Source organism: Leopardus geoffroyi, chromosome A3 (assembly GCF_018350155.1).
Source record: "Leopardus geoffroyi isolate Oge1 chromosome A3, O.geoffroyi_Oge1_pat1.0, whole genome shotgun sequence".
Classification (NCBI taxonomy): domain Eukaryota; kingdom Metazoa; phylum Chordata; class Mammalia; order Carnivora; family Felidae; genus Leopardus; species Leopardus geoffroyi.
This window is the reverse complement of record NC_059336.1, coordinates 62,346,896-62,369,019: the sequence shown is the minus strand read 5'-3', so window position 1 is coordinate 62,369,019 and position 22,124 is coordinate 62,346,896. Positions and strand designations below refer to the sequence as shown.

Genomic DNA, 22,124 nt, shown 5'->3' with positions numbered 1-22,124 from the left:
AGACTAATATCTTTAGCGAACATAAATGTTAAGAGTTCTCAACAAAACTTTACCAGATTGAATCCAATAAAATATACAAAATTAATACATCATAACCAAATAGGATTATTCCAGAATGCAAGGATGCAAAAATAAACATTCAAAAATCAGTCAATGTAATTCACCACGTTAAGGGACTGAAGAAGAGAGGCACCTGGGTGGCTCAGTCGGTTAAACATCTGACTTCAGCTCAGGGCACAATCTCCTGGTTCATGAGTTGGAGCCTCACATCAGGCTCTGTGCTAACAGCTCAGAGCCTGGAGCCTGCTTCAGGTTCTGTGTCTTCCTCTCTCTCTGCCCCTCTCCCGCTCACACTCTGTCTCTCTGTCTCTCTCTCAAAAATAAACATTTTAAAAAATTTTTAAAAATTCTCAGCAAAGTAGGGGTTTATCAAGTCTGTAGGATAAAGACCAATATGCAAAAATCGATTATAGAGTAGTACAAAATGAACAATTTGAAAATGAAATTAAGAAAACAATTCATTTTGGGGTGCCTGGGTGGCTCAGTCGGTTAAGCGTCCTACTTTGGTTCAGGTCATAATCTCACGGTTTGTGAGTTCGAGCCCTGCATCAGGCTCTGTGCTGACAGCTCACAGCCTGGAGCCTGCTTCAGATTCTGTGTCTCCCTCTCTTTCTCTGCCCCTCCCCTGTTCGCACTCTGTCTCTCTCAAGAAAATAAACATTAAAAAAAAAAAAAAAGGAAAGAAAACAATTCATTTTATAATAGTATCAAAAATAATAAAATACTCAGGAATAAATTTAGCAAAAGAATTGCAAAACTTGTACATCAAAATGTAGAAAGAAACTAGGGCACCTGGGTGGCTCAGTGGGTTAAGGGTCCAACTTTGGCTCAGGTCACCATCTCACAGTTCGTGAGTTCAAACCCCACGTCTGGCTCTGTGCTGACAGATCAGAGCCTGAAGCCTGCTTCGGATTCTGTGTCTCCCTCTCTCTCTGCCCCTCCCCTGCTCATGCTCTGTTTCTCTCTGTCAAAAATCAATAAACATTAAAAAAAGAAAGAAAGAAAGAAACTGAAGATCTAAATAAATGGAGAGACATCCCATGTGCATGGATTGGAGGGCTTAATATTCTTAAGTATGTCAATCTGCCCCATATTGATCTATAGATTCAGTGCAATCCCAATAAAGACTCAGGCAGAATTTTTTTTTTTTTTGGTAGAAAATGACAAGCTCATTCTAAAATTTATATGAAAATGCAAAGGACCTAGAAGAGCCAAAAAAGTTTCAGAAAGAATATGAAGTTGAAGGATTTAAACTATCTGATTTCAACACTTATAAAGCTACAGTATAAAGACAGTGGGGATAAAATTAGACCTATAAATCAATGAAACAAACTGGAGTTCAGAAATAGACCCACACATATATGATCGATTGGTTTCTGAATAAACATACCAAGCTAATTCAATTCAGTAAGAATAATCTTTTCAACAAATGTGTTGAAAATGTATTGGTAATATTGTATAGCCATATGTTGAGAAATTAAGTTTAACCTTACACCAGTGAAATGGACCACTGACCCAAAAATGTAAGGCTAATTATAAAGTATTAAACTTTTTTTAATTATAAAAAGTGTAAATTACAAAACTTAATTATGAAATTTGTAGAACAAGAAAAGATCTCGGTGACCCAAGTTTCACAAATATTTCTTACTTTTTTTTAAAGTTTTTTTTATGGTTATTTTTATTTTTGAGAGAGACAGAGCATGAACAGGGGAGGGACAGAGAGAGAGGGGGACACAGAATCCAAAGCAGGCTCCAGGCTCTGAGCTGTCAGCACAGAGCCCTATGCGGGGCTTGAACTCACAAACCATGAGATCATGACCTGAGCCAAAGTCAGATGCTTAACCTAACACTCAAATGACTGAGCCACCCAGGTGCCCCTCACAAATATTTCTTAAATACAACACTAAAAACACCAATGATAAAATATCAATAAATTGTACGTCATTAAAACATAAAAACATTTGTTCTTCAAAACATACGGTCATACAAATGAAAAGGAAAGCCACAGACTAGGGGAGAATATTTGCAAAAAATGTACTGACCAAGAACTGTAATTAGAATATATACAGGGGACACCTGGGTGGCTCAGTCAGTTGGGTGTCCAACTTTTGATTTCTGCTCATGTCATGATCTCACAGGTTCATGGGTTTGAGTCCCATGTTGGACTAGCTCTACACTGTCAGTGCAGAGCCTGCTTGGGATCCTCTCTCTCCCTCTCTCTGCCCCTCCCCTCTGCTTCTTCTCTCTCAAAATAAACTAAAAAAAAAAGAAAGAAAGAAAAAAAAAAAAGAATATATACAGAACTCTTACAATTCAATAGGAAGACAACCCAATAAGAAAGTAGACCAAAAAACTAAATAGACATTTAACTAAAGAAGACACACAGATGGCAAATAAGCTGATGCAAAGATCACCAGTCCTTAGGGAAATGAAAATTAAAAGCACAATGAGCTACCGCTACATACCTATTAAAAAGACTGATTAGAGGCCCCTGGGTGACTCAGTCAGTAGAGCACCTGACTTCAGCTCAGGTCACGATCTCACGGTTCACGGGTTTGAGTCCTGTGTCAGACTCTGCTATTAGCACAGAGCCTGTTTTGGATCCTCTGTCCCCCCCCTCTCTGCTCCTCCCCCACTCATTCTCTCTCCCTCCCTCTCTCTCTCAAAAGTAAACATTAAAAAAAAAAAAAAAAAGGGACTGACTATACCAAAGTGGTGGAAGGATGTGGAGCAACTGGAACTCTCCTACACTGCTGGCAGGGAAATGGCAGGGTCACTTTAGAAAACAGTTTGGCAATTCATTATTATTTTTTTCTTTTGAGAGAGAGAGAGAGAGACAGAGACAGAGAGAGACAGAGCAAGTGGAAGAGGGGCAGAGAGAGGGACAGAGAGAGAATCCCAAGTAGACTCCATGCTGCCAGCACAGAGCCCGATGTGGGGCTCGAACCCAGGAAGCTGTGAGATCATGACCTGAACTGAAACCAAGAGTCAGACAGACACTTAACCAAATGAGCCACCCAGGCTCCCCAGTATGGCAATGTCTTAAAAACTTAAACATACAGGGATGTCTGGCTGGCTCAGTTGTAAGAGGAGGAGACTCTTGATCTTGAGGTTGTGAGTTCAAGCTCCACATTGGGTACAGACATTACTAAAGAAAAAATAAACTTAAAAAAAAAAAGCACTTTAAACATACATTTATCATATGACCCAGCCTATCCACTCATAGATATTTACCCCAAGGGAAAGAAAGCAGATGCCCATATAAAGACCTGCATAAGAATGTTTACAGCACATTTTAATAGCCCCCCAAACTGAAAGAAAAAAAACCCAAATGTCCATCGGTAGGGATAGGATATCCATACAATGAAATACCACTCAGCTATGAAAAGGAATAAACTATGGATACATACAACAACAAAGATGGATTTCAAATTATCCTGTGTGAAAGAAGCCAGACCCCCCCCCAAAAAAAAGTACCCATTGCATGATTCCATCTATTTATATAAAATTCTAGAGAATGCAAACTGATCTGTAGTGACAGAAAGTAGATCAGTGGTTTCCTACAGACAAAAGGGAAAGGAGAGATAAATTTATTACATAGATGCACAAGGAAACGTTGAGGGCATTGGACATCATTATCTTGCTAATGATGACAGTTTTATGGGTATATACATATGTCAAGTGAATAGATTGCATACTTTAAATATGTACAGGTTAATGTGTGTCAATTACATACCTCAATAAAACTTAAGAAAAAGAAAGATGGGTTAAAATGTAAATATAGGTGTTAATGTTTTCTTTTACACCTGGTGGCTCATCCCACCTCAAAGGTCCCCCACGCTGGAGACCCCTGGTCTAGAAAATCCTGTCTGACTTGCATTGTGTAGACTGTGGCCTCTCCTGACATCCAGGGGAGAGAGCTGGGAAAATCCTAGAAGATTAACTCTCTACTGGAGGTAACTTAAGATGAATACCAAAGTGTCAGGAGAAATACGATGTAAGTAAATCTATAAATACAAAACATGTGTTATGTGGATTGTGCATTAATTTTGCTCATAGAAATAATCACATGAAACTCTTAATAATAACTACTTGGGGAGAGGAAGTAGCCATTGGGAGTGGGTGGGCAGGGAAGCTTTCACTTTTAATTTTGCACCTTTCTCTAGTATTTGAATTTTCTTTTTTTCCTGGTATTTGAATTTTCTGCACTTAATATACATAGAATACTTTAAGATAATAACAACAGGGTTTACCTAGCTAACAAGGTTATTTGTCTCGGTTTTGTTTTGTTTTATTCTTTTTACAAGAAGCAATCTTATAAATATTATCTGAGAAGGAGCAAGAAAGGAAGGTAGAGAAGGAGAAAGGAGACAGAATACAAGCAAACAATGACAGAAAAGAAAGTGACCCGCAAAACAGAGGCCTGTCCAAGGGAGCGCCAAAGCCCCAATGACTATAATACTGGAGCCCTGGGGACAGAAAGAAAAAGCATGGTGACCACGTGAGGAAGAACAAAGTGTCCAAAGACACAAAGAAAATGAAACTAATTTTTTCTGAGAACTAAGTTTCTCGCCCACTTAAAAAATATCCAAAGAATGTACTGGCCAGGGTCATTTTATTTTGTTATATTCTCCCCCTCCTACACAAATATTATAGAAGCTGGTAAGGAATGGAACGGGTAGGTAAGAATGAACAACACTGTTGGAAGACGAAAGGACAGAACCTACGCGTGTTTTACTCCTTCTCTAGAGTGTTTCGATCTCATTGATAGGGCTCCTTTTCTCCAGGCACTACTGCCTACTCAGTGTGCTGGCACAGTTACTGGCCAGTCCTACGTTGGCACAGCCAAAGCACGTTTGCTAAAGAAACATGAGGTCATTTCTTTCAAGCAATTAATTGCACAAGAACATGTTTGCTTTCAAAACCAAATTCTGCCATTAAAAAAACAATTAGAGCTAATAAACGAGTTCAGCAAGGTTGCAGGATACAAGGTCTGTATACAAAAATCTGCTATCTTTCTACACACCAGTAAGGAACAACCTGAAAAGAAAATGAAGGAAAAAATTCCATTTATAATAGCATCAAAAATAATAAAATACTTAGGAATAAATTTAACAAAAGTATAAGACACACTGATGAAAGAAATTAAAGAAGATCTAAATAAGTGGGAAGATATTCCATATTTGTCGATTGGAAGACTCAATATTATTAAAATGGCAGTAATACTCAAAGTTATCTACTGATTCAACACAATCACTATCAAAACCCCAGCTGTCATTTTTACAGAGGTTCACAAGCCATCCTAAAATTAATATGGAAATACAAGAGACCCAGAATAGCCAAAATAATTTTGAAAAGAGCAAAGCTAGAAGACTCACACTTCCCTATTTCAATACTGCAAGCTATAGCAATCAAGAATTCGGGGTACTGGCATAAGGATATATAACTCATGGAATAAAACTGAGAATCCAGAAATAAACTCTTGTATCTATGGTCAATTGATTTTCAACAGGGTGCCAACTGAATGGAGAAAGAACAGTCTTTTCAACAAATACTGCTTTTCAACAATTGGATACCCACATGCAGAAGAATGAAGCTGAACCCCTATCTCACACCATATTAAAAAAAACAACTCAGAATAAATCAAAGAGTTAAATGCAAGAGCCAAAAGAATAAATCTTTCAGAAGGAAACAAAGGGAAAAATATTCATGACCTTGGACTAGGAAATCGTGTCTTATCTGACACCAAAAGCATAGGAAACAATAGGAAAATGTTAGATAAATTAGACTTCATCAAAATTTAAAACTTGTGCGTCAAAGGCCACTATCAAGAAAGTGAAAACAGGGGCGCCTGGGTGGCGCAGTCGGTTAAGCGTCCGACTTCAGCCAGGTCACGATCTCGCGGTCCGTGAGTTCGAGCCCCGCATCGGGCTCTGGGCTGATGGCTCAGAGCCTGGAGCCTGTTTCCGATTCTGTGTCTCCCTCTCTCTCTGCCCCTCCCCCGTTCATGCTCTGTCTCTCTCTGTCCCAAAAATAAATAAACGTTGAAAAAAAAAAAAAAAGTGAAAACAAAAACCACAGAATGGGAAAAAATATCTGCAAATCACATATCTGGTGAGGGTCTAGTATCTAGAATATATACATTTTTTTTAACGTTTATTCATTTTTAAGAGATAGAGCGCAAGCAGAAGGAAGGGTACCGAGAGAGGGAGACACAGAATCTGAAGCAGGCTCCAGGCTTCGAGCTGTCAGCACAGAGCCTGACACGGGGCTTGAACCCACAAACCCTGAGATCAAGACCTGAACCGAAGTCGGATGCTCAGAAGACTCCCCAGGCCTCCCCAGGGGAGTCCCCTGACTCCCCTAGGCCACCCAGGATCCCCAAGTATCTAGAGTATATAAAGAACTCCTGCAACTCAACAAAAAAAGACCAACAACCCAATCAAAACATGGGCTAAGCTTGAAGAACAGATGTTTCCCCAAAGAAGACATACAAATAGCCAATGAATATATGAACAGATGCTGAAAATCCTTAGTCATTAGAGAAATGCAAATCCAAACCACAAGATACCACTTAACACCCACTAGTTTTGGCTATTAAAAGATGGACAGTAACAAATGTTGGCAAGGGTGTGAAGAAACTGGAACCCTCCTACATTGTTGGTGGGAATGCAAAATGATGCAGCCACTTGAGAAAATAGTTTGGCAATCCTTCAAAAAGTTAAACATATAGTCAACATATGACCCAGCAATTCCACTCTTAAGTGTACACCCAAGAGAACTGAAAACACATGTCCCCATAAACATATGCGTGCAAATGTTTATCGTAGCATTATTCACAATAGTAAAAAAGTGGAAAACAAAGCAAGTGTCCACCAACAGATGAATGGATAAAATACGGTACATCCATACAATGGAATATTATTCAGCCATAAAAAAGAATAAAGTACTAATACATGCTACAACATGCATGAACCTTGCAAATATTATGCTAAATGAAAGAAACCAGATACAAAAGGTCACACATTATATCATTACATTTATATGAAATGTCCAGAATAAGCAAGTTCATGGAGACAGAATGTAGATTAAGGGCTGCCAGAGGCTGGGAGGAGTGAGGGGGTGGGAAGTGACCACTGATGGGTATAAGGTTTTTTTCCGGGGTGATGAAAATGTTCTGGAATTAGTGGTGATGGTTGAGCAACTCTATGAATCATATTGAATCATACACTTTAGAGGAGTGAATTACATGGTATGTGAATTACATCTAAACAACACAAATTCTGTCCCAGTCTTGATAAATATTAACAACACTTCACTGTGCCTGCAACGGCCCCCACCATCCTCTGAGATCTGGCTTCAAACATCCAGTCTTATCTCCTAATCTACCCCTTTAAGGGAGCCCTACCTCCCTTCCTCCTCGTCTTTGTTCCCAGTGCTCCCTCCTTCCCTTGCATCTCTCCACACCCAAATCCGACCCGCAGGGCTGCAAGTCAGTGGTGCTATATAGCATCTACAGTGGAATATAGTCTGCAGATGGGTTCACAGTGGGGGCTTGGGGGGTTTGGTCTTTTAACTGAATTCATTACCGAGAGGAGATTTCACATACGTATTCTGACTACAGCAGGCTATACTGGCTGCTGACCCAACAGCCATGCTCCCCATCATCCCTGGTATTGTTTGGGTGTCTGCTCAAGGAAAGTGGGTCCACCCCAGCAGATGAATCGTGTCAACCTGCTTATCTTTGCAGGGACTGGCCTGGGGTGGTTATTGGGTCGGTCAGGGCTCTGAGCTACAGGCAACAGAAAAAAAGCTCTGGGTGTTTAAATAGAAAGCAGTTTGTTACGTGTTAGAAGCCAATTGACGGTAAAGTTAATGAAGCTTAAGCTCTGAGGTCCTCACTGGCATGGCCCCCTGTGAATGTTCTAGGTTAAGGAAGGGAAGACAGGCTACAACCAATGGTCATTTCTACATGAACATTTCTAGATCTAAAGAGATCTAGAAGAAAGGGATCTAAACCTCCCAAGGTCCAGTATTTGGTATGACTTCTCTACTCACTCTAAATAAATGTCCTCTTTCATACTTATTTTTCCATGTTGATGAATTAGATGATCTAGATGTTATAATTACAGACAAGGATTTAAAGCAACTGTTATAGCTATGCTCAGAGTGGTAAATGATAATATGCTCATATTGAATGAACATGTAAGAAATCCCAGTAGAGAAATACAAACTATAAAAAAATAATACAGAACTAAATGGAAATTCCAAACTAAAAATTCAAATATTAGAAAGGAGGCTGGAAAAGTGAGTCTCCAGGATTGTACCCTGGAGGGGGAGGGAGGATCAGGAGGCTAAAAATTCTTCAAACATAGCCATGCTGTTCAAATGGTATCAGACAGTCAGAAAACATGGCAAATGTCCTCTAAAGGCTGTGACCCAGTTCTGTCTAATGAAACAAAATGGAAAGTGTCCTGGTAAAACAAGAGAAAAATAAGAGAAAGGATGACCTCTTCTCCTCCACTCTTCTTTCTGCCTTGAACTGCTGTATCATGAGAACATGATGATGCTTGGAGCTATGGCAGCCATTTTGCAACCTTGAGGAGATGTAGTGAGAAGGGTAACACAGAAGCTAAAGCTGGAGCCCTGATACTGCAGATCTGCTAAGCATACCATGGAACCCCTCACATCTGGATTTATTGTCATGTGAGACAATAAACTTTTCTTAATTGGGTATTTGTCACTTACAGTCAAAGTTAAACTGACTAAAACATAGCTTCTCTTGAAAATGGAGAGATCTGGGGGTATTTAGGTGGCTTAGTCAGTTAAGTGTCAACTCTGGATTTCGGCTCAGGTCATGATCTCATGGTTCATGAGATTGGATAGTGTTGGGCTGTCAGGCAGGGCTCTGAGCGGACAGCATGGAGCCTGCTTGGGATTCTCTCTCTCCTCTCTCTCTGCCCCTCCCCCTGTGCTTGCACATACACTCTCTCTCTCAAAATAAATAAATAAACTTAAAAAAAAAAGGAGAGATGTGTGAATACCAGACCTACTAGCCTCTTAGACAGGGCAGGAATTCTCTAGTCACTCACTCACTTGGTCCCACAGACAAGTGAGTTTGCCATCCCTGCCTTATATATCTTTTGAGAGATGATTCAACTGCCTTCTTTCTTACAAAGCACTTCCTGTTTCCAGCCTCCCTGCACCCCAACCCCACCTAGCTAGAAGTAATCTTCCTCTCCTTGGAATTCCCACAGTTTTGTGGTTGTGTCTATCTCCTGTTGTAATTGTGCATTTCATCTCCTCCCACTTGGCTGTCAGCCTTCTGAGGGCAGGAACCACACATTATTCATCCCTGTATCCTCCTCTGCCATCTAGCGAAGTACTGAACAGAGGAGACACTCAATGTATGTCTTCTAAATAAATGCATAAACACCCCTTGCAGTGAAAAATGTCAGTGTTCTGAAATATCCTAGTCTTCGAGCTCACCAAGGAGCTTTTAACAGGTGATGTGTGCTGCTTCTCAATGTAGGAAAGCAATATCCACCATACTCCAAAACTCCAGTGACCCCCGGACCTGAACCCTGCTCAGCCCTCAACCCCAGTCATCCAGGGCGCACCTGTAACAGTCCACTGTGAGGCCTGGGCCGGCCTCAGCTCTCCCTTTACTCAGGACAGTAAGACCTTCCCCAGGGTTGTCTGTGAAAAACAGCCAGTCACCACAAACTCCAGCAAGGGATGGAAATTTACACACATGGAAATCTCCCCATTTTACTAAAGAGAAAGGCCAGGCAACCTGAAAACACATACTTCGATCACAGTTCCAAATTGGAGGGAAGGCAGCTCGCAGGTTCTGCCCTAGAGGGCTGTGTCCTACAGAGGACAAGGACACTCAGAGCACCTCAAGTTGCTAACAAATCCTGAGGAGCACGACTTCCTTTTATACCCATTCTGGATCTAATTTAACCTTACACATGCTTCTTGAACTGGCGGTTGATTTTTAGTTCCAGCTTTTGGTAGATTCTCTGCTGGCACCTATTTATTTAATTTAATTTAATTTATTTATTTATAGTTATGGTAAAAGTCACGTAACATAAAAATTTCTCCTTAGCCATTTTGAAGTGCACAGTTCAGCAGTGTTAAGTACCCTCACACTGTTGTGCAACCATCACCACTGTCCATTTCCTGAACTTTTTCATCCTCCCAAACTGAAACTCTGTCCCCATTACACACTGACTTTCCACTGCCCCTTCTCCTGGGTCCTGGCAACCACCATTCCACGCTCTGTCTCTACGAACTTGATGCCTGTAGGTACTCCACATACGTGGCCCATACAGTACTTGTCCTTTTGTGCCTGGCTTATTCACTCAGCATAATGTCCTCACAGTTCACCCATGTTGTAGCCTGTGTCAGAGATTTCCCTCCTTTTGAATGCTGAATAGCATTCCATTGCATGTATATACCACATTTTATCCACTCATCCGTCAGTGACACCTGGGTTACTTCCACCTTCTGGCTATTTGTGAATAATGCTACTATGAACCTGGGTGTACAAATACCCGTTTAAGTCCCTGCTTTCAATTCTTTTGTGGACCTGGACTTTGACCTTCCCCAAATCAGTCAAGACCCCAACCTTGGCATGGAATTCTCTAGGCCAGTCTCTATCCCAATGGGAAAGAAAGAGAAGCCCAGGCTGGGCTCTCAAGTGATACCATGAGAAACTCTCTGGAGCCAGAGGTGAACTGGCCGGGAACTTCAGAGCAGGATCCTGGCCCCTCCTGATGGGGATGATAAGACAAGTGAATCAGGGACGATGGAACAAGAAGCAAAAAAGAGTGGGATGTCCCCTCTGCCTCTGCGGGAGGAAACACATACCACTGCATGGAGGAGAGGAGCAAGACAAGGAAGGCCTCTGTTCCCCAAAAGGGCAGGCATGCCGCAGAGGAGGCCCCAGAGGTTCAAAAAAGGGCAGCTCGGGCTGCAGGGGCAGAGGTTATGAAAAGGGTGGGGATGCCCAGACTGGTGCTATTCAGAAGACCTCAGTTACAAGGGTCCCGGCATGGGGATGGGGAATGGGGGAGGAGGGGAAGGGATGCGGAAGTCTGGAATGCTCTCATTTGACAGATGGGCCCCAGCTCAGTCAACTCCTTAAGTACAAGAGGCACAAAAGCAGAAATCCAAAGGGCCAGTGGGGCAGGGGCTTAATGCTGCATGGTGGGTCTATAACTTTGGTCTTTAGGGTTAGGTGCTTTCAAATTTTAGTGGGAGGGTGGGCAGATTACAGCTGTGGGCAAAAGCAGGCTCCAGACACCTGTGAATCCCTCTCCCTGTCTGCCGTAAGCACCTTTCAACTGGCTACATGATAGCTTTTGGTGCCCAAGTGTCTAGGTTCAGGTACCAAATGATGACAGCGTGGGAAGGGTATAGCCACTAAAGGGAAAACTGATTGCTCTGTGGAACTCTGAACATCTTCAGGTATAGAGATGACCTAAAGCACCTTTTCAATGTCAGGACAAAGGTACAGACTCAGGGCTCTCATTTTTGCCTGGATCAAACTTAGGGGCTCTGCTGATACCCAAGGAGCCAAGGGGGACTACTGGTGGAGGCACAGCTTCAAGGCCCTCCCCCTTGGTGACTCCAACACAAGGAGCTTCCCTGATTAGATGCAGATGTTCCTGAAACCCTCCCAAGCAAACTGGGGCCCGCAGGAAGAACTCAGAGGCAAGCTGTCCCTTTAAGTCCAGAAAACTCATGTTCCAGATTGTTCTGGGATCCCAAGAGTCTGTGAGGTCAGCCTGGACTTGGCCACAGTGACATATGGGTCTGAAGCCAGATCAAGGTGCCAAGGAGCCTGTTGGCTCAGCTTTTTACTAATGCTGAAGCCAGAGCCAAAGATGGCCCGATGTCTCCATGTCCCAGTGATGCAATGTCCCCACCAGCACCTCTCTTGCATGCCATGCTCCAGGGTTGCGGAGAGCTGTGTATTATATAGGCTCTCGAGCTTGGGTACTCAGGGCAAAAGTCTCCACTCTGCTCCCTAGTACTGACCAGACTGATGGAAGAGCCCATTCACACTGAGATCCCACAGGAGGCCAAAGGCTCCTGAAGAAGTTTCTGGAGGCCATGTCAGCAGCTGGAAGGAGAAAAAAAGCAGGTTAGCTGGGTCATTCCTATAATAATAGTAATAAACCTTTATTATTCCATACCAAATAAATTCCATTTAACCCTCACAAGTCCACGTGGCAGAACGATATTGCCATTTTTGACATTTTACAGATGAGAAAAATCAAGCTCAGAGGGGTCAAGCAACTTCCCCAGGGTCACACAGCTAGTAAGTAGCAAAGCCAGAATTCAATCCCAGGCCAATGTGACTTGAAATCTCCTACTCTGTCCACCTCCCTGTATGAGAGTATCGGTCCTTCTGGCCCTTACTCCCTGTGGTCACGGCCATGCCCCCTCCAGGGCAGGGGCCAGTGTAGAGGAGAGAGAGAGTTCAAAAGCACTCAGTACACTCAGCTGGACAATGACAAGACGGCTACTCTCCATGATCCTCGTGTCATTTCCAGGTCACTGCCTTAACTTACAGTCATCTTGGACCACTGGCTCTGGGAGGGACTTGGTACGGAATACAGATCCTCGAATAACCGAGTGGGGAGTGCAGGTCACCCACCTGACTCAAACTCACTGGAATCCTTACTTGAACGCTCCTTGAGTCTGAGGATCATAATCTGGGGATATTGAATCTGGAGAGAACATGACATGGAGAAAAGCAGGGGGACAGCACCTTCCCCACCAGGGCCATCCTGCTCAGGGCCATCCTGGCCACAGATGGGGCCAGGCCTTAGGGGTGGGGCAGTACCTTGGTGGCCCTGTTCCTGCCCATGGTCGACCCTGCTGCATATTATACCATCCTTCCGAGAGTGCAGAGAAGAGCCTGCTGTGGTGGACGTGCTGGGCTCGTTCCCTCTTCAGGCCTAAAGCTCTCATCCCCAGGGGCTGGGGGCTGGGGTTGTTGCTTGCTGAGAGTCCTGAGCTGAGTTCCTCTCTGGGCATTGAACTTGCAGGGTGGGAGTGCCTCAAAGTCACACCCCCTCTCCAAGTGTAGCCTTAGTCTGATAACTGGCCAATACCAGTCCAAAGGCCTGGACCTCTTGCCTCAACTGGGACAACTTTAAAGGGTCACCCCACTTTCAAAGCCCCCCGAAGAACTGACTGTGGGCTCTGAAATTTTCTCTGCCTGGCTGCTCTCCCTCAGAGGTGTGGCTCTTGGGAGGGATCCCCAGAGAAGCTCAGGGGAACCCCGTCTCAGAGTTGTCTTCCCAGGGATCTGACCTACACTACCAGAACTCTGCCTCCCTCTTCCTCTCATAGCTTCTTGTAACTTTGTCATAGTTATCATTTCCCAACAAGAATATGCATTCATTGAGAGCATATGCCACCTGCTTGACCAGCTTAGTAATTCATGAACACTAAGGCCAAAGCCCATTCACCCAGCTCCACTGCACACTCCACTGGGAGGAGGGAGGGTGGCAAGCGGCAGGACCTAGTCTCCATGGGAACTCAGTATGTCCTTCCCAAAGAAAACCGTTGAATGAGCAAGGTTGGAGAAATCTGCCTAGCTCACCCATCCCCTAGGTCTCAGATCAACCCCAGGTATACACAAGGGCCCCAGCAGCCCTGTGACCCTACTCACCTAGCTGCTTTTGATTGGACTTGGGGGGTGGGGGGGAGTTGTCACTTAACCCTTATTGGGCCAATAAGACTCTCCTTCCTGGGAATTGACTTGGCCATGGAGCCTGGGGAATAGAGAGAAACTAAGGCCTGTCCTAGGATCCTAAGCCTTCCCCATCCTGATTCTAGCTTTTCTTGAGGCCCCACCCCTGGATCCCATGAACCACCCCTGCACCTTAGGAGAATCCCACTAGCAGCTCCAGGGAGCCCCCATGGATTTCTGCCTTCTTGCAACCATACTCCCCACTAACAATGTGAAGTTCTAAAGTACGCTGAGCACCAACCATAGCCACATTCTGAGAATTTACTTGGGACACCATTTCCAAGATCCTTCTATCCCTATACTCTGTAGCAGGTACTCGAGCCATGCCTGGGAATGAATGAATATATAAATGCTACTTGTTACTAGAAGAAAATACGTTCCAAGTGGAAAGAAAACCGAAACCTCCAAAGTGAAATATCAGAGTCCATCATGATAAGGCCCATAGTGTGGCCACATGAGTGGCCACATGGTCACTGTGCTTGGCAGACGTCAGCTGCCCTGCTCCTCCTTCCCTCTCCAGAGACAAAGATGTTGGGCAGAGTCTCCACCAGAAGGCTCCCAGGGCCAAGTGCACCCCTTTCATTTATCTGGCTTAAAGCCGTTGGGAGAGGGAGAGCTTTTGTTTCTCCTCCTGAAGATGGAGAACAAGAACCTCTGAGCTAACATCATCCCTTCCGGATGACGTCCAGGCCTTGGGCAGAGTTGTGCTGTGACCATAAGGACAAGGCAGGTCACAGGAATTCCTCATTTAATCTTCACATGGGACAGTTGGTCCCAGTTTACAGAGTAAGAAACTGAGGCATAGAGCTGACACTAAATAACCCGCCCAAGGTCACAGGGGAGTAGTGGCAGAGTTGGAACTCACAGCTAGTGCCTGTCTGGCCTCAGGGCTGGGTCCTCTGTTCTATGGCCCCCTGCTGAGGTGACCAGGTGGGAGAAGAGATAGGGCAGGGCTCGCCCACTGCTCGCAGGCTGACTGATAGGGAAGTCACCCCATGCCGTGTCAGGGTCACACAAGGACCCTCTGTGGGCGACGTCTCAGATGGGTTCTTTGTGTCTCCCAATTGCCTGATTGTGCATTCTGTCATATACTGTGCAAGGAGCAAAGAGAAACTGCACTGACAGGAGGCAGAGAATAATGGCCGCACTGTTCCCTGTTATTGGCCCTCCAGTCCCCACTGGGCCTGGGGGAGGGGCAAGGGCATCAGCCACACACTGGGGCCCCAGGAGCTGAGGGTGTCTTTTTCCTCTGGGGCAGAGAGGGAGGTGGAAAGGATCCCAGAGGGAAGAGGAGAGAGCAGGAGGGCCTTTTCTGGAAGGCAGCCAGTCTGCCCAGGCAGAGGAGTTCCTAGAACAATCCACCCAGCATGGTGGCTCTAATTTACAGCTGGGGTCCAGGCCCCAACTGGCAGGAACGGGACCAGCTGGAACTTGTGACCTGCCCATCCCCAGGCAGGGATGGTCCTGGGTGGGTGCCAAGGCCGGCACCCTCATGCCTTGCATTCAGATGACAGCAGCTGGTTCCAGGGCTATCCCTGCTGGGTTCTGTCTTTCTCAGGGCAAAGGTTTCAAGCCCAGGGCAGAACGCATGTACCCCCAAGGCAAAATGTTCCAGTAGCAAGAAGGGAAGAAAGGAGAAGACAGAGCAGCTGCTCTAGACTTCTCCAGAAACCCTAAACTCCACAGAGAGAGCCAAATGTTCAAACACTGGGGCACACCTAGCTGTAAATTCATGATGGCCCTCACACCTCCACAGACACTGCAAGGCTACTTGTGGGACCAGGGACCTGTGACTTGGGAATACAGAGGAGCCTGGACACAATGGAAGCACCTGCAGGGGAGCAAGTAGTCAGGGAGAGGCCTTCTGGTGGCTCAGGCAACACCCAGTGAGGCCCACACTCTAGGGGGAAGGGAGTGAGACCATGAGCTGGTCCCTGAACTCTGTGATGACTGTCATCATAGCTCTCCTCCCTCTTTTTGGCAGACTGGGACAGACCAAGCAGCACCCAAGGCCAGAAGAGGGAAGTGCCCACTCCCCCTCCTCCCCCCATGCATCCCTGACTGGGCTGTTCAGCCAGCATGCTCCCGCCACCTAGTGGCAGGTCTGTGCTCCTCACCTGGAAGAGCCACTGGAGCAGGGGCACAGGGCAGTCGGGGGTGTGTAGGTAGAGGTTGCTCAGGAGGCCACTGCGCAGGAAGGAGAGCTGCTGGGCCAGTGGGCAGCTGCGGAGACAGAGGAGTGAAGTTAGGGGAGGCCTCCATGCAGCCGGCCTGGCAGCCTCCCTCAACATGCCTGTCTCACGAAAGCTGCGGGGGATTTCCATATTTCAGCTTTACCAGATGCCAAAATCACATCAGTAACTGCTATGGACAAAAACGCTTGGAGCCCTTGATGCCAGGAGCTGTCAGAAGGAAAAACAACCCACACCATCACCAGAATCATTTGCTCTCCATGAACATCTCTCAGTGTTTTAAATATATGAATGGATGGTACATTTTGTCCTTTCCATTTGATGGAGGGGAAAACTGAGGTATTTACCAAGGTTGCAAAGAGGCTCTGTGTCGAGATGAGGAGTCACCTCTTAGCCAAGGGCCTGGGCTGCAACGGGCAGACAGAATTACCCTCGGGGCCCACGTGGGACCAGCGTCTGAGATCCAGTTACACAGAGCGTTTCTGACCTGTCTTGTGTTTTTCCGAAACAAAGGACACCTGAGAAGATGGGAAAATAAAGAAAGAGGCCCAAGATGGAGACATTCTGGGAAGGAAATAACAAACAAGGGTGTCACAGAAGATTCTCCAGGAACCATGTGAGTGAGGAGCAGAGTCAAGGTGGGGGGGGTGGGTGGGGATGGCACTCAGGCATACGGGACCCTGTGCGGCTACAGGAAGCTCTCAAAAATCAAACTGCCAGCATGGAGAGGAGCCTAGCTTTGAATACTCTGTGGCCCTGGTAGACCATCCAGACAAACAGGATCCCAGGTCCCTATAAAACGACTTGAACTATTTCACGTGGCCGTAGGGCCTCTGGTGGATGGTGCTTTCAGAGTCACTTCGGAGGGGCTGGCTGGGTTTCACCACCCTTCCTGGGTACCCCCAGGGAGGCTGGGTTTGGGGTAGGGTTCTCTGACCCTCTGCATTTTGTGAATGCTCCTTTGCTCTCTTGTTCTAGATGATGTCTCAAAGGCGATGAATATGGATTCCAGGAAATGAAAAAGTAACTTGATGTCTGTTCTCCTTTCTAATGGTCAGATCCATGCAAAGAACATTTCAGATAACTCTATTTCAGTCAATTTCAGATGACTCTAGATAGAAATTTCATCGGTAAGCCCAACCTTCTTCTCCTTTTTAAAAAGGACATATTTTAATCTGCCAGGAACAGAATGCTCCAAAAGAAAGATTCTTGTCTGAGCCAAGTTGCTGTCTCTTTGAGTATGTCCAGGCAATTTACAAATTGTATATATTTTTTTCCAAAATATTTAAGTTCAGGGGAGAAAGTGGCTTTGTTCCTATGTCTGTGAAGCTGACCACTCTAAAATAGACCTTTATTTGTACATACAAACACGTGTGCACCCCAGGGCTGCTGGCACACTCCGCTCTAATTCACGTGCTTGGTCACACAGACACTTTCATGGGCTGACCCCGCAATGCACGCATGGTTCAAGCACAGCACCCCGAACACAGACAATAACCAAGTGAACAATGCCTGGAAGACCTCACAGATTGACACGTCCTGGCCAGGAGCCATGTGGCAAGGAGGCTGGTACTCCGGAACTCTAAGGAGACTCTGGCTCTGGCATTCTGCTCAGGGGGCACCCCACCAGTTTCTCCGTAGGGGAATTGATTGTACAAGCCCCTGTTGGCTCAGATCATCACATTTCCAACTGCTGCTCTGAGGGAGAGATACCCTCTGGTTACAATGTCTCCTTTTTCGGCTCTGCCAGCCTCCCAGCAGCCCAGTATCTGCCAGAGAAAAGATCAGGCTGCCTTTGAGTTCGCTGTTGCCCAGTTAGGTTTAGCCTATAAGACAAGGAGCAAGAGATAGGCAGAAAGGGCATGATCCAGCTGTGCCTTGAAAGGAATGGCTTTCAAGGAATTCTGTGCTTAGAGCTATGTGAGAGGCAAGGAATCTCCTGTGTAAGCTGGATCACAAGCCTAGTGTGTGCACGCTCGGTGAGGGCAGTACTGCTTCACCTCGGTGAAACCATGAGCCCTCTCCCTTCAATGGCAGGGATAAGGCTGATTGTGCAGACACTGCCCCGATCTGTGATCTGCGGCAGGAGGGGGAGCCTGGAGGAAAAGGGTGGGGAAACTACGTGTATGTGCCCAAAGCTCATGCAGGTTACAGAAAGGTTACAGAATCAATTTTAAATTTGTGAAAATACCCACTTCATGTCCGCAAGCCAAGAACGCTGACCCTGGGTCCAACTGGGTGCCTTTGCCTGCTACAAAGCCAATCCTAAATTGGAAGTTATCCTGAGACTGTCAGAGGACCTGGGAGTGAGAAGGGGAGGGACAGAGCCTCCTGGGCAGCACATGCCAAGCAGGCCTGGCTGGGCGAGAAGCCCCAGCTGTCAAGTCTGAGGATCCCTGTGACAGGTTCCCACCTGGGATAAGAAGTAGCCACAGCCAGAATACTGTCCAGCCACCTGTGGCAAGGCACAGGAACAGAAGGAAGTAAGGGGGGGGGGGGTGGGGAGGAGTTTGGTGGTGGTGGAAATTGAGGGGAGGGGATTAGCCGAAAAGGGGAATCACACAAAACAAAGGACCAGCTTGGGTCAGCACGCTGGGCTCCTGGGCAGAGTTGTGACCTTCTACTTGGACTGTGTGTTCCCGATAACGCCTGAGTACACATTCCTCTAGCCTCTATATCTTCATCCATTTTTTGGGCAGCAGTCCCAGAGGGCAAAGGATCTAAATGCGCTGGGAATCCCAAGTGATGGCAGAGGGATAAGTACCAAGTGTAGTTATTTACACAGCATCAGTTTCTGTGTCTTTGCCAAGTTCCTCAAATGCAAGTTTAAGTCAAATGCCTCAGGAGAACAGAAAGGAATAATGGTCAGAGCCTTCATCCTTGCTCTTCCTCTTTTTCCTTCTTTCCTTTGTTTAAAGATGAGTGAGCACCCTCCAAAGGCAGAACTCCAGGGATCCCAGCAACCACCCAGCCGGCTGCTTCCGCTGGCTCTTTACTTTTGGGGGCAGCCGAAGCCAGTGAGGCAGCTCAGCCCCATCCATACTCCGTAACTGCTGGATTCATTTCACCCAGGCTACAACCCTGGCATGCCGGTGAGACAGGGAAACCAAAGGGACCCCATGAGGAAGAAAGGTGTTTTTCTCCTTTGCTTCTTATCCTGTTTCTATCCTTGCTAGGACCTACACCCCCACCTCACTTTACACAGGCCTTGTAATGCAAATAGCTTACGGCCTCCCCTTAAGGGACCAGGAGTTAATGATTCTCTAGAACAAATAACACCTAAGGAAGGACCAGGTGAGAACTGAGGAAGCTATCATATGCGTATTTCAGACCTCCGGAGCTAGACATCTGGAAACCAAGGCCCTTTGGCTCCAAGGAATAACACCTGGGCCCTCATCTTTGTTCTAACTGGTTCCTGGATGTTTGAGAGGACACATACATCAGACCACTGTCCTCAGTAAAAACCCCAGACCCCGAACAAAGGCGAGACTCCTGCTCTTTTCCTTTTCCAGTCTTCCAGATGCTCCGACCCCCTCTCTCTCTCTCTCTTCAATAAACTCTACTTTCACCTTCTGCTGGCTCATGTTTGATTTCCACCCTGCGTGAAGCCAAGGACCGTCTTGGCTGGTTCTGCGACCCACCCCTTCCTCCACCCCCCAGGTCCTTGGACCAAGCTTGCTGGCATCACCAGGAAGTGGAAGAGGTCCTGGCAAAACAAGAGGCCTCAGGGAGATCCACTGCACAAGCCCATTTACATCTACTGGGCTCAGACCCGGCCTCCTCCTCCTGTCTGCAGAAGTGTTCACCGAAGAAGGGCTCCCTGAGTATACACTGTGAACACCTCACAGGAACAATGGCAGACACACTCTGAGGACACTTCTGACACTCCTGCGCACTCTGTGTGGGCCCAGGTAAGGCCACGAACAATTCAGCAGGCAATCTCCACCCTTCCCACCGAGTTTGCCCTGGCCTCTGAGCTGCATGTGGGTATAGGTCCCAATGCTTCTCCCCTTGGGGGGTGATCAGATTTCTTTTTGAACTGCTGTCAAGGGAGGGAAAGGTTCAGCCCCTGGTACCAACTTCTGCCATAAAGGCATGTGACTTTGGTTCCAAGGAACTGACCTCCGAGGTCATACATCCAGCTGGGTGATGACGAGAGAAAATCGTCCAGGCCAGCTCCAATCCTGGGGCTGTGGGCTCCAGGAGATGGGCTCTTGTGCATAAACCTGTGTAGATGCAGCCCGGGAGAAAGGCCTGGAGCCCACACACTGAGGCTGCCTGCACTTGCCTGGCAATCTGTGCCAAGATTCCCCACTTCATACAGTGGGGAGGAAGATGATGTCCCTCTCCGCAGAAGGGTAAGGAGACGTGGATCTATTTCAAGAAGTGGCTTTTAAAAGTCGCATTCGGGGCGCCTGGGTGGCGCAGTCGGTTAAGCGTCCGACTTCAGCCAGGTCACGATCTCGCGGTCCGTGAGTTCGAGCCCCGCGTTGGGCTCTGGGCTGATGGCTCAGAGCCTGGAGCCTATTTCCGATTCTGTGTCTCCCTCTCTCTCTGCCCCTCCCCCGTTCATGCTCTGTCTCTCTCTGTCCCAAAATAAATAAACGTTGAAAAAAAAAAAATTAAAAAAAAAAAAAAAGTCGCATTCACTTTTTGCCCTAAAACCTCTCCTGTTAAAAACAAAACATGTTCATTTAGAAAGTTCATAAAATGCAGAAGAATATAAGGAAAATAAAAGTTACCTGTAATCTCACAAAGTGCTAGCTTTTTGTATGGCAAAAAATCGAACCATATTGTCTCTTGAGAGATCAAGTAACCTTTTATTCTTCCTCCATTTTTGTGTTTCTGGCTGAGCACAGTGGGGGTAATTACTGAACCACTATTTCCCTCTCTTGTGTCTGGGCTTGAAGTCCTTGGAACAAGTAGGAAATAAAAGATGGCCCCAAGGCTAAATGGTGACCTTCAGGAAGTGGCCCTTACCCACTGCGTAGCAGGGGCCACCTGACCTGACCATGTGTAAGGCGGAGGGCATTCCTCCAGAAAGGCCCTCGGCTCCAGTGGCTGGCAAAGCCATCTCAACTGAGCTTCATTAGCATACTTGGGGGAGGAGGGTCTGAATTCCTCACTCCAGGGAGGCTGGCCGGCCACCTGGCCCCATTTGGCAGGGCTGCCGGGCTCCCGTGTCACTGCTGCATGGGCCATCTCGTCTGTCAAAACACTTCCTGCTGGCAGTCCAGTCTGGGACAGGAAACATGCTGTCCACACAGACCACAGCCGGCTGAGGCAGCTCTGTGAGACGCCTTCCTCTCTCCTCCCCTCTCTCCTGTGCTTTCCCCGCCATTCTCCCATTCTCCGCCCCTCCCCTTTCTCCTGTGCCACTACTCTTCTTCTTTTCCCACAACCCCTTGTTGTTTCTTGTTTTCCCTTTTCATCATCGCCTTTATTAGACACCTTTTCATCACGGCAATGTCAACCTTTACCAATATGCAGACAGACACTCAGGCCCAGTCGCCTCATGGCACATCCGGGGCCACATTTCACACAGTTATTTGTGTATAAAGATGTTTTCTACCACACTGCTTACAGAAAGGTTGGAAGTAACATATATGTTGAGAAAAATGAGGAAAACGGTTAAATATGTTGGGGCATCAATGCCATACAATATTATTTCACCATTCACGTTATGACTAATTGAGACATTTGGCCTTGTTTGAATACCATATAATACACATTTTGAAGACAACTGAGGAAATCTGAACACTGACTAATATTAACGGTATGAAGAATATGTATTTTTTAGGTGTAATAATGGCATTTAAGTTATATCTAAAGGTAGTCCTAAAAAAAAAAAAAGGTAGAGTCTTACCTTTTGACACAAACTGAAATACTTACAGATTAAAGTATATGTGCCTGGAATTTGCTTAAAAATAACCCTGAGGAGATGGTGCACCTGGCTGGCTCGGTTGTTAAACATGCAACTCTTGATTCGGGTCACAATCCCAGAGTCTTAGGACGAAACCCTGAATTGGGCTCTACGTTGAACATGGGGCCTGCCTGGGATTCTCTCTCTCCCTCTCCCTCTCCTCCTCCCCTGCTCA

General features: G+C 46.2%; 1 protein-coding gene across 6 annotated transcripts in view; it reads right to left on the bottom strand.

Annotated features, from left to right (window-relative positions):
* FAM178B (family with sequence similarity 178 member B) overlaps nucleotides 1-22,124 on the bottom strand; it is a 115,775-nt gene that overhangs the window by 58,832 nt on the left and 34,819 nt on the right. For all 6 annotated transcript variants that reach the window (XM_045445808.1, XM_045445810.1, XM_045445811.1 and 3 more), the window contains exons 7-8: nucleotides 15,952-16,057; nucleotides 12,109-12,193 (exon numbers count right to left, since the gene is read on the bottom strand). In XM_045445808.1, the coding sequence (XP_045301764.1) occupies nucleotides 12,109-12,193; nucleotides 15,952-16,057 (191 nt within the window). The remainder of the gene's footprint in view (nucleotides 1-12,108; nucleotides 12,194-15,951; nucleotides 16,058-22,124) is intronic.